Source organism: Poromitra crassiceps (assembly GCF_964638095.1).
Source record: "Poromitra crassiceps genome assembly, chromosome: 12".
Lineage (NCBI taxonomy): Eukaryota > Metazoa > Chordata > Actinopteri > Beryciformes > Melamphaidae > Poromitra > Poromitra crassiceps.
The window spans coordinates 40,719,617-40,737,323 of NC_139632.1; the positions used below are offsets into that span (position 1 = coordinate 40,719,617).

The following is a 17,707-nucleotide window of genomic DNA, read 5'->3' on the forward strand; positions in this document are numbered from 1 at the left end:
ATCTCTTGTCCAATCTAGAATTGTGGAGCAGCAAGAATCTTCTAACACACTGTTACTTTCTGTTTGTTCTCTTTTCACTGCTCTCACTTTCCTCCACTGTGTGCAACTCTCCCTCCTCTCCTGTCTCAATCCTCTGTGTGTGTCTCTCTCCCCTCTCTCTTGCTGACTGCCTCTCTGTGTGTCTCTCTCTCCCCTCTCTCTTGCTGACTGCCTCTCTGTCAAATGATGTGAGGGCGTCAGGCTGCCCTGAGTTATATACTACTCTCTCGTGGGGGTGGGGGGTGGATTAGCTGATCATTAAATCCTAGTATGTTTTGGCTCTGTACCCCCCTCAAATCCCCCGGAGCCTCCCCCCCCCCCCCTCTCTCCTGAACAAACAAATCACAGCAGTGAGCAAATGGTAAATACAACCCCTCCCTTCTCTACTAGCCGTTTAACCCCAACCCATGCCCCCCCCCAGATCCCCCCCCCCCTCTCCATACCATACTGCTCTCCATCTGTGGTGCTGAGCTTTAGCTGATCAGCAGAAAGCCAACAATGGCCATCACAGGTTTTTTGATGGATCGTGGGTCTGATCAATCTCAAAGCTCATAGCCCTGCCTGCACACACCTCACTCTGATTGATAATGCTGTTTGTAATTAATGTTCCTGGGTTTGATTTAGCGTCCTGCTGAATCAGCCTAGCATCAGTCTCTCTCTCTCTCTCTCTCTCTCTCTCCCGATCCCTGGGTGGGGAGAGTGGAGGTGGACTTGTCATCGGTGCCAGCAGGGTTATGCTTCTGCGTGTGAGTGATGTGAGAAAGTTTGGACAGTGTGTACTCATCATCTTGGTTTTTTTATTGCTCAGCCTCTCCCTTTTTCCAGATTTGTCATGCAGTTTACCGTAACTCAAATTCCACTCGACACGGAGTGGTGAATATATGTACTGATTTGCTTGTAGCTTTTACAAGGGTCATTTGCGTATAGAGTCCACTCGGTCCAGTCATAAAAATAAAAAGTTTTTATGGGAAATTCTCACTCCCATTGTTTCACTGGGCTGTCTATTAAAAGTTCTCGCCCTGACTTGGTACAGTTGGTTGTCCTGCCAGAAATTCAAACTTAAGCTCAATTACTGGAATGTCTCACAATCAGCATTTCATCATGCTCATCCAGCTTTAGCTAAGCTTAATATAATGCCCCTAATAATCTGAGTTCTGAGCATTTGGCTCAGTGCGTGGCAGTAGATTTGAATGTGGCTCAGAGAGTCTGAAGCATACAGTATAGCCTAACATATGCCCCTGTATGTGGGTGGAGAAAGCACCACTTTAAGTATAGTCTGGTATCTTTTTTTTTCTTCATTAAATGCTAGCCTATAGCTAGCCTTGGATAAAGAACAGTGGAAAATCTTCAGCAGTCTGGCTCCCGGTGCACCACAGCATACCACAGTCATGCATGAGCTCTTTTTGCTAAGATAATTACTTCAGTAGTCAGCAATGTAGACGCGACTGTACCTTTTAAATCCTCCCAATGTACAACTTCCATGGGTCTAGGTATTATGTGGGAAACCAATGGAATCAAGAATTGCTCCCCAACCTGTGAGTTTTGCAGAGATGTATTATTCTCACATGCCAAGTTCTGACCGAGGTAACCTGAGATTGAACTTGGCACACTCCCATATTTGACTATTACATACTGTCGTTTTTCAATAACAAATCCCAAGTGTTATGATCATCTAGCGAGGGGAAATAAATGAACTGGCTAAATCTGCAACTACTGTGCAACCTGCAGCATTTTTTCCATTAAGCAATAGTTAAAGCAAAGCAAGAAAGTTGCTGTTCAAAATGTACAGTGAAACTTATTTGGTGGTCACAAGACTCACAAACGGGCTTGGTGTTATCTACAGTGGGCACTTTGATGTGGATATTTTCACTTCAGAAATGATAAACACGGATCTGAATGACCTCATCAATCTTGACAAACCATGAGATGTCCTTAAATCAGTGATGACCAAAGTGTGGGCTGCGTCCCCCTGGTGGATTGGGAAGGTAATGCAGGTGGGCGGGGCGAGCATGGCCATAGCAAGCGCCTATGAGGTCACCGAGTTCCGGGGTCGGTGCAATTTTGGCTCGGCTACAGGGCCGGCTCGGGCACGCATTGTGATTTGGGTGTACGTCGGGCACGTGGTGGGATTAACGTGGGCAAAATGGCCGACGGCTTTATATTAGCTAACAAGCTAACGCTAAGCTACTGATGATATCAGACATGATAGACATTACAAATATGAATCGGGGGTTTGGGTTAGGCTTAGACTCCGTTGTGGACCCCGAGCCGAGCACTTCCGGTAAGGGCGAGCCAAATCTGTAGGCTGAGTAGATCCTGTAACTACACCGGACCTGATTCATTATTTCCTCTGGCACGGTGCACTTCGTGTTTGACGAGCTGTCGCGAGCTCAGTTTTTAAGCTAGGGTGGTTGCTTCTGATATCAAGGGGAACTAGACATGTTTTCAAAAGTGTTATACAAATAGTTTGTTGTTGTGTGCTGCCCAAACACTGCTATCATTGTAATAGCAAAATATGGTTACAGCCAGGAACTGCGCTTTCTAAAGTCACTCCAATTCTTTGCAGTGATTTCTTCCTACATTGGCCTCTCACTGACCTTTGAGTAGACTAGACTGCTCTCTCAACATGTGCTGTCATTGTCAATCAGTCCTTTGTTTCACAGTTGGATAACAGGGATGCCTCTCCACACCAACACCACCCTTTGTTAATGAAAAGGTGAAAAAATAGTAGAGTACTCCCACCATACATTCACTATTTAAGTTAACATTTGTTCATGTGTTAGTCTCTAACTATAAGGGTGGGGTGGAAATAAACTATTTTGTAACAATACGTGAATCAAAAATTTTATTTTTTATTTTATTTTGTATTTTGGAGCAGGGTTCCCACGGCAATGGAAAACATGGAATAGTCATAGGATTTCAAAATCCTGTTTTCCAGGCCTGGAAAAGTTAGATGTGGATGGCACTTGGCTTGTGGTGCTCAAAGCATGTGTGTGTGTGTGTATATATATATATATATATATATATATATATATATATATATATATATATATATATATATATATGCCCCCTGAGCACAGTTGCCTTGGCAACAGGGTGGGGTCCCCCTGCTGACATGATCCTACCTCCTCCCATCATACGTCACTTTGAAGGACTGCACCTTGATTTTTGTGTGTGATTCTCTTAGTACCATATATTGTTTTTGTCTTCTACTCTTGATGTGACCGCAAAGCTGCATACTTGCACTAGGTCAGATTCCTCGTATGTGATCTGATTACTTACTGTGGCTATTAAAGTGAATCTGAATCTGATTATACATACATTTTGGAGCAATTTCATAATGCAACTCGCTTGCTTTGTTTATTATATATTTTACTCAAGTCATTGTTTTAGCCCTCTGACCCCCATTTTGAATATGTCATGCAATCAGCAATTTCCCACCTCTGAAATTCTCCATTGTGATGGCCTACTAAATACTAATAATAATACTAATAATAAACTAATAATACTAATATGGCAACCCCATCATTCAGTACCATTCCGTCTTTGCATGTTCAGATTTGTTTTTAATATATATATTTTATTTTACAATTTTCAGAACATAGGGAACAAACAGGCTCAAACAAAAAATAAAAACATACATCATCTACATTCCAGTGTTACCATTAACCAGCCGCATCAAGTGCTCGTGTGCTTGTAAGAGTTGTGTGTGGGATCCCACGGAAGGGGTCCATAAAAAGTCAGCCGGGCGAATCACCCGTCGCTCCCAACCTCGTCCAAGTAGGCCAGAAACGGGTCCCAAATAACAGAGAATTTCTTAAGCGAATTGGTCCTCAAGTCTCTCCATGCGTATAACCGACACCATGTCCGTCAGCCACAGCTGAAAAGAAGGTGGAGAGGGGGACTTCCACTCCTTCAGAATGAGTCTCTTGGCGACAGTCATCCCCTGCGTCAAAGACTGCTGCACAGCATTAGGGAGGAGCAGAGAGGATTCTGAGCAGCCGAAGATGGCGAGTTCTGCCTCCGGCTGGAGAGTTATTTTATAGGCCTTATAGTACCAATCAAATATGTTGGCCCAGAATCCAGATAGCAAAGGGCAAAACCAAAAAGCATGGGATAGTGTACCTTCCAACACCTGACACCTATCACATAGTGATGAGACAGAGGGGTAGATCTTGTGCAACCTAGACTTGGAGTAATGAAGACGGTGAGTGACTTTAAGTTGGATCAGCTGGTGTCTGCTGTCAATTGAGCAGAGTTGGACCACAGACAGACTCCTGTCCCATATAATTTCAGACAGGACTGCATGTTCAGATTGACCAGAGAATGACATGTCTGCATGTATGTTCAGTCAACAATGACTTTGTCCCCTTACATGTATGTAGGCCTACCTTTTGGGCCCAGGCTAGGGGGAGTGGGTAAATGCTATCTAATGGTTGAGGGTGTATGAGAAGGGCAGTAACAGTTGTGAAATATTCTGAGTCGCACGTATAGTTTTGCTGCCTCCAGTCACAGGCCTCATGTGTACTGAATCTGATAGATGAACCACCATCAGAGGCCATTTACACCTGGCATTAACATGCATTTTCTGCCATCAGATTGCAATCAGATTGTGCTGGACCACATTAGCCTGATTTCATTTACGCCTGGTGTTAACATGCGTTTTGGGTGATCGCATTGCAATCTGATGACAATTTGATCACCCAAAATGGCTGTCCTCTCAATCCACATACAGTTGCTGTATCCAGATTGAGAGGACACATTGCATTTTACACTTGTGTTCAATGTGTACACAATGCGTCCCTGACCACCTCCGGAGGTGGTTTAGCCGATCAGATTGCAATCCATCTTCAATGTGTAACCCTTGGGGGCGTTTACACCTGTACTTTCAAGTGGTCAAGCACTATCCGATTGCAATCTGATGGCAGAGAACGCATGTTAATGCCAGGTGTAAATGGCCTCGCAGAGATACTTCCTTTTTTGCTGCCACTTTGGCATTGCAAATCCCGTCACTCTGGGGACTACATCAGTTCAAGTTCAACAACCCCCAAGAAAGCTGCCATCAAAAGGGTTACTAAACATTTGGAAACAATTGGAACCCTTTGAAAGTGCCACAGCGTGTGCTCGATGGAGGGCGGGAAGATAGGGAGACGAATACTAATTGTCAGGCAGGAGACATTCCCACGCCTCCCTGTCAGTTGTGGTTCCAGCTGTGCTCTCTGGGGCGGTCGCCCCCCACTGACTTGACTACGTCACTGCGGTTCGCCAGCTGATCTCGGGTTACTCTGCACTGCCTATGATGGGAAACCCCCCCCCCCTCCCCCTCCCCTCCTCACAGGATAAAAAGTGTTTTTGACAGCAGCACATTACCTTTACTTCTTCGCACTAGCCACAGTGACCGTGACCAGGAGTCTTCAATTCATAGCTGCTTTCAATACTTTACACCATTGGTTCGCAAATGGGGGTCCGTGGCACTTTGCAAGGGGGTCCGCGAAAAGTTTTCAGGAAAATAAAAATAAAAACTTTTTTTTGGTGCAAAAGCTTCATAGTTCAACGAAAATATTTTATTTTTTAAATCTAAAATGGTTCATGGATTACATTCTAATCTAACAAACCTATCAATTTAAAAGTCAAGCATGTTACCGTGGAAACAATTAAGCTTAGCCCAAAATCACAAATCAGAATGCGGGGGTCCCCGGTATATTTTCTATCTTGTAAGCCGGGGTCCTTGGCTGAAAAACATTTGAGAACCTCTGCTTTACACACTTTTTTTTTTTTTTTAGAACAGAAAATAATTGATTTGATCTGTGAAGTTGGCAGGCAAACAGGCAAAGCAGATCGTACTTAAGCCGTACAACTCCGTTCAACATTTGTGTTATGTAGTGGGTTTGCCACTCACCCGCCCAGCTCCTCCGACCTTAAAATGACCTGCTCTCTATTTAGATTAGTAGTCGCCATCTTCAGCGATGCCAACTCTTTCCTGCTCCCCTGACCAGCATTACACCCTGTCCTGGAAAATGCACATCAGCATGTTGAAGTTGTACCCTCCCGTACGATTGACAGGCCAAGCCTCCCTTCTCGACCAGTCAAAGAAGAGTACCACTGTCATGATGGTCTTGCCCCCCCAGTTCACAGAGTTCACAGAATCTGATGTAACTCTGCTGTTAAACCGGGTCAAACACATTCAAATATACCTGGCTTGCATGCCAGAGGAAAGAGCCATGGGTGAAAATGTCCCAAAGAGTGCAGTGCTTTCCACTGTCTGTGACCGCGTCACATCCGTATTACTGCGCCAAACAGTGCGTAGCCACTGTCTGTGACCGCATCACATCCGTATCACTGCACCAAACATGCTTTCCACTGCATGTGACCGCATCACATCCGTATCACTGCACCAAACAGTGCGTAGCCACTGTCTGTGACCGCATCACATCCGTATCACTGCACCAAACAGTGCGTAGCCACTGTCTGTGACCGCATCACATCCGTATCACTGCGCCAAACAGTGTGTAGCCACTGTCTGTGACCGCATCACATCCGTATCACTGCACCAAACAGTGCGTAGCCACTGTCTGTGACCGCATCACATCCGTATTACTGCGCCAAACAGTGTGTAGCCACTGTCTGTGACCGCATCACATCCGTATTACTGCGCCAAACAGTGTGTAGCCAGTGGTATTGAACCAAATATCTGAAGAAGTTTACAACCTGTGTAATGTTTGTTTGGTACATTTGCTTATGTGGCATTCCCTGTTCCCCATGGCTTATGTGTGTGTGTGTGTGTGTGTGTGTGTGTGTGTGTGTGTGTGTGCGTGTGTGTGTGTGTGTGTGCATGTGCGTGCGCGTGCGTGCGTGCGTGCGTGCGTGTGCGTGTGTTTTTCAGGAATCTGCTGTATGTGAACCCACAGAGTCTTAACTTTGCCAACCGCCAAGGTTCCGCCCGTAACATCACAGTGAAAGTGCAATTTATGAACGGGGAGGATCCAAGCAACGCTATGCCGGTATGACATATGATGAGATGTTGTAAGATGGCAAACGTTTTAATTGAGTCTTCTCTTCACTTCCAGTTTTGCTAAGTGTTAACATCAACAACAGCAGCAACATTTTAAATCAATCAATCATCATCAGACATACTATTGTGCATTTAAATTTTTCCTGTATGTGTTATAATGCTGGTAATTTAGGACTATTCCCAATATGTAATCCTATGTTGTGTTGGTAACTGGCATGACATTTGGTAAGACTGTGGTTGTACCTTTGCAGCTCTGCGGTGTGAATGTGCAGCTGTGTGAATGTAAAATATGGCAACAGTCAAAAAGGATAGATGCTGAACAAACCTTCCCAGGGTAAATAATGTGAAGGAAATGGTCATAAATCAACAGGCCATTGGCTATATAGTCATCAGGAATATTATTTCTTATCCCCTAGGTGATATTTGGCAAGTCCAGCTGTGCAGATTTCGCTAAAGAGGCCTACACTGCTGTGGTGTACCATAACAGGTAAGATCTTTGTGTTTCTTTCTTTTGTTTGTTTGTTTGTTTGTTTGTTGTTGTTGTTGTTGTTGTTGTTGTTGTTGTTGTTTGGGGGGGGGGGGGGGGGGGGTTGGCATATTTTGCTTGGCTGTGAACTGAAGACTAGGAGCCATAGAAAATCTTCCAGAAACTGGTGAGCTGAAAATTGTGAGTGTGATTGGTCGATGTGTAGAAACTGGACAAGGGAGATGACAGGCAGGTAAAATAGTACTTATCCAAATGTTTTACTTACGCTTAAGTCTTTTACTTAAGCATGTTAAGAATATATTCAGCAGTTAGACAGTGTTTTTCTTTCTGGAAGCCGAGGCCTCTTGGGTTATACGATCAGCTCATCCATTTAGGAATGGCTTAGTTCAGGAATAGAAGAAGCAATAGAAAAAGCGGGCCAGCACTCCAAAATGTCCTTTCAAAAAATGCACACAACCGACGTTTCAGCATCAAGCCTTCATCAGCGTTCACAACGTTCGACATTTTGGAGTGCTGGCCTGCTTCTTCTATCGCTCTTGTGACTTGTGTTGGCCCTGTACCCAAGTGGAACTCTTAAGCCCAATTTATGCTTCGTCTGCCGACACTTTTGAAACGGTCGCCGACAGAAATGAGGACTTGAGTCGACACTTTCAAGTGTCGGCGAGCAGTGTCTGCTACCTGGTGAAATGTCTAGTGTTGCTGACTACGTCACATAGTATCGCGCAAGTCTGATTGGCTATATAGACGGCACACGCTTGACTTCCTTGTTTTGGTTTTCACTCGATTGAAATGAATGAACGTGTTTCCGCTATTTTTATCAGCCTGTCCTCGATGTATGACTTCGTGAAAATCACAAAGAACATTGTGCATTTCCCAGAGCGAGAGGAGGTGAGTTGTGTGTCGTTTATATGCGGCTGCAGTCAAGTACGTCACATCTTGCCTCCGAGGTGGTTTCACTGTGCATTCCATTCCCTCTCTTGCCGTGGCTGTCTGCAGCACTATAGCGTTCGGGTGTCACGTGACCGTTGAACGAGGCGAACATTCACTGAAGTATAAATGCAACACCATGAGCGACACTTTATTTTTCGTCTGCGACCATGTGCTGAGCGACACTTTCTAATAAGTATAAATTAAGCTTTATTGTTCGTGTGCTCACATTCGGTGAGTTTGGACGCATTCGTTCAGGGATACTACACAGACAGACGTAGACCAAAAACCTCATTTTGTTTATATAACTTTTTATGATGCAGCTCATCAAAAAAGGCTGTATAGACCGTTTCAACAACAGAAACCATAGCTGACAGGAAATAAACTAGGGTCCCAAACTGTTCCCTCACAACATAATTCCAGTGAAACAGTCTATAGTTATGCTAAGATCCATTTGTACAGATAGTTGTCCACTAGCAGAAACACTCTGAATGAAAATGATCTAGAGTGGAGTTACTGGAAAAGCTAATTTGAAGTGAGAGTTCTTTGTACTGTAGTATGATTTACGTAGTAGCCTCTCATAGCACTGCCAGGTGAACCCTGAGGTCTACAAATCCAAAATGCTGAGCCCGTCTCTTTACGATTGTCACGAGACTGTGTGAAATCCACAAGCATGCCCGCATCTCAAGGTGGACTGAAAATATTGCTCGCCAGTCTTCTCATTGAATTCATCATTATTAGCATGACCTCTACTCTTATGCCTTGTGATAATATATTTAGTTACCTTTTCCACCTCGAAGGCATTACTTAAAAGTATGGCTTCAGTCAACCATCTTGGAGATTGTCCAGCGATGTCCTTGGCACAGGCTTGCTTCCATCTCTACATAAGAGCTCCGGGCTCGGTAATATTTTATCACCTCTATTAGGTGTTCTTTACGACAGCCAGTGGTTTGTCATTTGTCAGCCAGGGGTCACGCCTTCAAGGTTAAAGTTAATCAACCTGTGACCGACGCCAGCCCGACTGGGACAATCGTCCATCACCACTTTTCTCCAGCCCTTTTCGAGTGCTTACGCTTAATGGTCAATTACAGTCAGCGTTTCGCTCGGAGATGGCACAATATTTCTCTTGTCAACACTCTCAAAGGCAAAGATAGGAGGAAAACCCGCGCGAAGACAAGGTCTTAGCCCTTGTCGTAATTTGTCACCAGGTCTGATTCAAGTTTTGGGCTTCTGTCAAAGTTTTGGTTCTGTCCAGCAGCAGCTAAGGAAAATAGTCATCGTCTGAGGAGTTATTGTTGATCTGGAAGGAAGGAAGGGGTTCCACCTTTGCACTCGTGTCTGCGTATCGCTTTGATGCTCTATGCTCGGCCAATAATCTGTTATCTTTGCTCCTCCTGGTAGCACTTCTTCACTGAGGATTTTGTCTTTTTCTTTAATATCCACAAACAAAATGTGTGTTCCCATGAGAAATGAGGGCCCTGTCTGCCCTTGTCGAGCAGTTTGGGTCATTTCGAAGCCTCCAGGCAATCCTCGTGGTTTTGCTGATGGCCGTGCTGTGTTTGTGGGTCGTCTTGTTTGTTTCTGGCCCCTGGCTTGCAGACCAAGGGTCCTCCTGTGGGACTATAGGGAATTCAATTGAAGTTAATATGGGGAATTTGGGTTTTCTTCTCCTGACTTCCAGGATGAGTTGTTGTTCTGCCTTGCTGGACATGTTTCCCAAGTTATAATGTACTGAGCTATAAATAAAATAATGTAAATGAATTGTTTTAATTGTTTTATGTAATGGACTATGATAGCTGCAGAGGTGGACATTTTGCAATCCTGCAAGTCTGTGGTCTAGTACTTGTCAGCGAATACCGGTGAAGTAATACCTACTGTACCCTTGCCAAAATGTGAATGAACCTACAGGGAAGCATGCCGTCGCCCACCAGTGATGGCAGTGCCCCCTTTGGGCAAATCAGTGACATCAATTTCTATGATGAGCTTTACAGACCAAAGTCATGGACATCTAATGAGAGAACCCTATAGATATTTATGACAATCTCGTTCCCCATGAACTCAATGCCAGCTCTCAGTGACATCATGCACTTCATTTTCATCAAAACTGCGTTTCTCGCTTGGAAATAATGTGTACAAGGCATAGGCAGATCTATAGCCGGCTGCGGAATATTTGGGACAATGAGATGTAATGTAACAATGTGAAAATGGCACCAAGCTAGTTCCCCCGAACAATATGTTTTGGGATTTGGCAGTTGGCATTGGTTTTCCTTAGTGTTCTCTATCAATGATATTGATTTGCCATCATCAGATCCCCTGACTTCCACGATGAGATCAAGATCAAGCTGCCTGCCTCTCTGTCAGACCACCACCACATCCTCTTCACCTTTTACCATGTCAGCTGCCAACAGAAGCAGAACACACCGCTGGAGACTCCTGTGGGATACACGGTAGGTGACACACACTGGACACCGGGGGCAGTGGTGGCCCAACGGTTAGAGAAGCGAGCTTGTGACCGGAAGGTCGTCGGTTCAATCCCCGGGACCGGCAGGATAAATCTGGGTGGGGAAAGTGAAAAGGCAGCGCTTGCCTCTCCCTCATTACCACCACTGAGGTGCCCTTGAGCAAGGCCCTTAACCCCAAACCGCTCCAGTGGAGCCGCTCAGTGGCCAGCAGATCAGACTGCGGTTGTACTGGTCAGCTTCCAGGTGTGAATGTGTGTGTGAATGTGAACAGGGCGCTCCTGAAAAAGAGAGCATTGCTCTCAGTGAGACTCCCCTGTATAAATAACGGTCAAAAGAAATTAAAAAAATTGCGTGTTTGCCTCCCCCCCGAAATATAACAAAACAAGCTCATTGACCCTCTGTGTTTATACAGCTATGCTAAGAATACTTTTGTTTCTGTCCTGTCTTTTATTTCAAGAACTCACATGAACCCAATGACGTACTAAGGGCGGGTTCACACCAGCCTTGTTTAGTCCGGTCTATCGGACCTTTCCCCTTTAGTACGGTCCATAGGGTCGGTGTGAACGCTCCTACTCGAACTCTGGTGCGGACTAAAAACCGCGCTCTGGTTCGCCTGTGAGAGGTGGTCTCGGTCCGCTCTCAAGCGAACTCTGGAGCGGCCCATTTCTGGTGTGAACCCCACCCGGACTAGTCGGAGGAAGCACGTGGTTTTTTGTGTTGATTTTTTTGGTTATTTCCTGTTTTGGAAGCTCCCACTGAAGAAGAAGCTGCTTGCTAGCTGTAGCAGTTAGCTAGCTTATCTCGTCTCGTTACCAGCGCGCCATCACAAACAGACACAAATGACTAGTGGCAGGGTTTGTTTACTTTTGCCCTGACAAATTGTATGGCCAATCCACCTTATTTTTGGCGGCCATGATGCACCATGATGCTTCCTTCTGCTGTTCCCCCGTTACGTCTAGCTTGACACAACCATAGACTGTAAAAAGGGACACAACACAGCGCGTCTAGTACCCATCTGTAAACGTTGCAGCTGAGCTGATAAATGCCGACTTGTTCAACGAGCAACAGGTTAGCGGATGTGATAGAAAACATTATTAGGCTACATTCCCAAAACTAGTGTTATTTTGTAACGAGCAAACTTTTAACGTCAGAGTTCAACAAGGAAATGCGATGCGAGGAGGCACCGGGAGGCACGCGCTGCAGTGCAGATTACCCCGCTAGCCAGGCGCTTCTCGCTCATACAGTGCAGAGTACTATCCAGGCAGCGTCAAGCCAACAAGCGTAAACACACAGCTGCTCACGTTCTAGTCCAGATATTGCTCCCAGAATTATTTTACAGCGGAGCCTCACAAAAATAATGTGGATAATAGAACGAGATTTCTGCCCACGTGACTTTGGTTCGTGTGGGCAGGACTAGTGGATTTTGGCCTTGTGAACGCAAACCGAACCAGCTGAAAAACGAAACAATGTATCATCCTCTTCTCTGGCCCGAACCAAGGACCCGGACTTTCTGGTGTGAACCCGACCTAAGACACCGGTTTTTCTGCATTGACTGATTTTTGTTTAAGAACTTTTCATGGATTGGCAACGTATTTATCTTGTATGTACTGTGACACCTGTTTTGTTTTTGTTTGTCTGTTTGAAAGAAAAAATTAATAAGCTTTAAAGCAGCTACGAGCAAGATTTTCGATTGTTATTAAACAGTCTAAATTTAATATCGATGCATCACATCTTACCTCTAATAGTAGACGAGACCAACGCAGAGTAGTCTCGCTTGAACCCCGAGTGAATCGGTCAGTGTTGTCTCTGTCTGTGGCCGGGGCAGATCAGGAAGTGAAATGAAACGGTTTGCGGCAGCCACTTCGGCCATAACCACAAAATAACAAAATAACTTCCAAAAAAACTGTTAGAATATAACGAGAGATGTTCGCGAGAGTAGCAAGCCCCTGCATGGCGTTCTCCTTATTTATGGTCTGTTGCTAGGCAGAGCGAAACGGCGGAAGGCAGGCAGCTGCTGTAAACCGTTTCGTTTCACTTCCGGGTTTATCCGGCCCGCCGGTAGACAGATAGAGAGAGAGAGCCTGGTGACGCGAGGTTAGTAGACAGACACAGACTCTATAATCATCAAGAGAGCAATCTCCAATTCACACGGCTTTGGTCTCAGCTACTATTATAGGTAAGATGTGATGCATCAATATTGCAATTATACTGTTTAATGACAATCGAAAATCTTGCTCGTAGCTGCTTTAAGTTAAAAAAAAAAAATGCACACACACACACACACACACACACACACACTTTTGTTATGTGCAGGCACTCGCGTAAATGTTGGTGGATTTATTTACGCGCCCATTCACACTCACTGTTAATTACCCAGCCGCTGTCATCATGCTACCGACCAAAATCAAATCCAGTCAAGAACAGTGTCTGCCTGGAATAATATGGAATTTTAAAATGGATATATTCTATATACCATGATTGATATGACCTAGTTAGCCGGGGGCAAGATGTCTATCTGCCTATTGAACACCAGACAAAATCTTCATAACAAATCAAGGTCTGAAGAAAATAGGGCATTTTTTGTGAAAAGTGAAAATGTGTAGTATGGGCCTGTGTCCACCTAGCGTCTTTTCCTCAGGTCCAGCGTCTTTTTTCAGTTGTTTCCAATGGGGGGAGAGCGTATGCGAGCGCACACGGACGTCTAGAGAAAGTGCGCTGCACCCAGCATCTATTTTCAGAGCGCTCCGGCGTTTTTGTGCGCCGGCTCCCAGCGCTCCCAGCTGAGAATAATTTAACTTTTCAGAAAGACGCTGGTGTCGGGTGCTCCTTTTCTGGCAACTCATCATATGGAGAAACTATCGCAACAGAGTCAGAAAGGCTCAATTGTGGGAGCAGATTGGCTAGACACTTAATATTTCTGGTGAGTGTTGTGCTTACTGCTTTTAATAGCGTAGCCTACCTGTGTTGTTAGCTTGCTAGCTGTCAGCTATCAAGCTGAACTAACATTACTTTCAGACTGCTTCCTTGTATATTGTGCGCTGGGATCAGCGCTCCCCAGCGCACTCCCAGCGTTTAACGTCGGAAAAAGACGCTAGGTGGACACAGGCCCTAATGCTGTTATACACTCTGTGTTGTCCGCTGTCCTTGCATCCTGCCCTCCCCCTTTTTTTTCTCCCCTTCTCCCAATTGTGACAGAAATACTATCGAAATAATCTTGGAAAAAGAAGAATGAATATATGAAAATGTGTTTTTTTCCACCCTCTGTGTTCTCTCTTTCTCCCTGTAGTGGATCCCCATGTTGCAGAACGGACGTCTGCGGACGGGACACTTCTGTCTGCCTGTGTCTCTGGAGAAGCCGCCCCAGTCCTACTCTGTCCTCTCCCCAGACGTAAGACGCTCCTTTTAAAAGACTTGTTTTTACTTCGTGAAGAAATGGGAATTCAGTAAAGGCAGTTGAAAGAAGAGGCAGTTCTGATGCTGTAATATGCATTAGTGCTGCACGATTAATCGAATCGCAATCGCAATCGCGATGTCAGCACGTGCGATTACATAACCGCAAAAGTGTGCGATTATTTTATTTTTTTCATGTCTTTTTGGGTGTGTGTGTGTGTGTGAGTCTCCTCTAAACTAACGTTACACGCGACGCAGCAAACACACGTTTCTCTGCCATCACACTGGGCATCAACACTAGCGGGAGACTTCTCCCATGCACTCCCGCAAATAAGTAATGTTATGCGCAGCAAAGTTACATCTTACCGAGAGGGAGAGAGAGAACATCCATGATCGCTAACAGCAAGCTATGCTAATAACTAGCTAGCCGACGCATGTAAACAGCCGTGTGATCAGTGAGAACGTCAGTAAAATAAGGAGAGAGCTGCAGGTGCTTATGCAAAACTAGTGCACGATTAAGTGCACAGTGGGTAATGACCCGCTGTGATGAAGAATATAGAGAGATTAACAAGGTTGATGGCAGCAAAACACTGTCGCAGCTGCCAGCACTGGCAGAACCACCTCCAGGCTAGCTAACTAGCCTGTCACATGATGCCTTCATGGTCCCTCGTTAAAAGTCTGCAGATGCATGTTACCTCACCTCTCTCTCAAGAAGCGTCACGTGAGTGTGGCGTTTAAGGCCATCTGTCGCTACAAAATAAATAAACGGGGTGTATCATTAGTATTACTGGACCCCCCCTCCGCCTCAGCACCACTCCCGTGGCTCCCTGTCCTATTCAACATACCCTCCCCCCCCATATCCATTAGTTGCACTTACTCAAAGGATGCTCCAAAAGGTCAAAGTTCACCCCCATCCCTCCTATCAATCCACCAGCAGATTGAGGAGCGGTCATCATGACCCATGCTTGGCCTCTCCAAATACTGAAAGGAGGATTAAGCCCAATTTAGGCTTTGTCTGGCGACACTTTTGAAACCGTCACCGACAGAAATGAGGACTTGAGTCGGCACTTTCAAGTGTCGGCGAGCAGCAGTGTCTGCTACCTGGTGAAATGTCTAGTGTCGCTGACTACGTCACATAATGTCGCGCAAGTCTGATTGGCTATATAGACGGCACAGACGCATGACTTCCTTGTTTTGGTTTTCGCGCAATTGAAATGAATGAACGTGTCTCCGCTATTTTTATCAGCCTGTCCTTGATGTATGACTTCATGAAAATCACAAAGAACATCCTGATCAATTTCCCAGAGCGAGAGGATGTGAGTTGTGTGGTTGTGTGTCGTTTATATGCGGCTGCAGCCAAGTACGTTACATCTTGCCTCCAAGGTGGTTTCACTGTGCATTCCCCTCTCTTCTCTTGGCTGTCTGCACTTATAGCGTTCGAGTGTCACGTGACCGTTGAACCGAGGCGAACGTTCACTGAAGTATAAAAAATGCAACACCATGAGCGACACTTTTCTTTTTCGTCTGCGACCATGTGCTGAGCGACACTTTCTAAATAAGTATAAGTTAAGCTTGAGTCACCCTCCATACAGCAAATCAGGCAGCAACTGCTTGGCTCGAGGACTTTGCATTGGCTAAATGAATAATACATGCACCTGAATTAATTTTCATGCATGGTAGAGAATTGGTTTAGTGCTACAGATAACTGAGATCAATGTTTAAATAGTCACATCTGTGCGTTTGTCAGCATAGAGGAGCAGGCATGTGCTGTGCTGCAGCCTGGTGGGGAAAATCCATCTACACTATCTAACATAATATTAATATAAACTATACAGTACATATCTAACCACTTTCATTCAAACCCATCCATACTATTATCTAACATATCAAAACTATATATATATATATACATATATATATTTGATTTATTATAAGCGAGCATGTTGTTATTCTAGGCTCGGGAGCCGATCTTTCCTGTTAATTAGTCAAACGGTTGATTTTTGCCAGTGCAGCACGAAGTTAATTCACATGATGAATTATTATACTCCAGGTTCCTCTCCCAGGAATGAAATGGGTCGACAACCATCGAGGAGTATTCAACGTGGAAGTGGTGTCAGTTTCAGCCATCCACACACAGGTAATATCACTGTTTTTACATTCACTTTATTGACAATTTTTTGGGGAAAAATGTAAACTTTCCACACCCCCATTCACTTGCGGGTTTAAGGCTGCTCATAACTAAAACTCATTTGGCCATATCTTATCTTATGCCCAGGGCAAGGGCAACTGTTATCTTTGATAGTTTCTAGCAAAAAAAAAAAAAAAAAAAAGTTCTTCTCTGAAACACGTCGTTTGATGTACTAACCAAGTGGTAATTAAAAGAAAAAAAGGGAGATTTTGAGTGCTAGAAACTAGCAACGATAACACTTGCCCGTGCACTTGCACTGGGCGTAAGATATGGCCTATTGTGTCACTGCCTAGGGTGTGCATAGTGTGACAGATACAATGTATTTTTGTGCTGTTGCGAGTTATTATCAAGGTTTGTTCCTCGGCAGGACAGGTCCTTCCTAGTCACGTCCTACAGAGGGCAGTCAGGAGCCCTTCCTCACATTCGAAGAGCAAACATTTTGGAACAGGCTAGCAAGTGTGCGTGATTGCATGATTGAGTGTGCGTCATCATGGTCCTAATGTCACTTCCGCCCGAAAACACAATAAAGGAAGTCGACAGAGCTAGCTAGCTAGCAGGCCAGCTAACTAACTTAGCCACGATACATCAGTTAGCCCAACGTTGCTGAAGTTCCTAGCTTATTAATAAACAATTTGGCATTAAAACGTTTAGGGGGGTACGGTGGCGCAGTGGTAAGCGCTGTCGCCTCACAGCTAGAAGGTCCTGGGTTTGATTCCCACCTGTGAGCGCTGAAGGAGTGCGTGCCCGGGTGGGGTCATCAAAAGGGCCTTTCTGTGTGGAGTTTGCATGTTCTCCCCGTGCCCCCTGGGGGTTTCCTTCATATAGGAACCCCCTTCACCAAAACATGCAATATCCTGGTTGCTGAAGTGGTGCCTCCTCTGGTCTTTAGGGGCGTCTGTTCGGAGGGAGGGGAACTCGTTGGAATAGCGTGATCCTCCCACGTGCTATGTCCTACCGGTGAGGCTTCCCCTGTCAGGTGAAAAGAAGCGGCTGGCTACTGCCCATGTCTCGGAGGAAGCATGGAGCCAGTTCCGGCTCTCCCCAGATCGGCAGAGGGTGGAGCAGCAACCAGGATAAATAAATTGAAATTAGCACTAATGGGGGATAAAAATGGGATAAAAAAATCGTGAAAATATATATATAAAAAAAAAACATTTGCTGGCACACTAAAGTGATAACAATTATTAATTTACCATGCTCGC

General features: G+C 45.0%; 1 protein-coding gene across 6 annotated transcripts in view; it reads left to right on the forward strand.

Annotated features, from left to right (window-relative positions):
• dock7 (dedicator of cytokinesis 7) overlaps positions 1 to 17,707 on the forward strand; it is an 86,771-nt gene that overhangs the window by 28,329 nt on the left and 40,735 nt on the right. For all 6 annotated transcript variants that reach the window (XM_083648042.1, XM_083648044.1, XM_083648041.1 and 3 more), the window contains exons 15-19: positions 6,923 to 7,040; positions 7,468 to 7,538; positions 10,774 to 10,912; positions 14,214 to 14,315; positions 16,368 to 16,454. In XM_083648042.1, the coding sequence (XP_083504168.1) occupies positions 6,923 to 7,040; positions 7,468 to 7,538; positions 10,774 to 10,912; positions 14,214 to 14,315; positions 16,368 to 16,454 (517 nt within the window). The remainder of the gene's footprint in view (positions 1 to 6,922; positions 7,041 to 7,467; positions 7,539 to 10,773; positions 10,913 to 14,213; positions 14,316 to 16,367; positions 16,455 to 17,707) is intronic.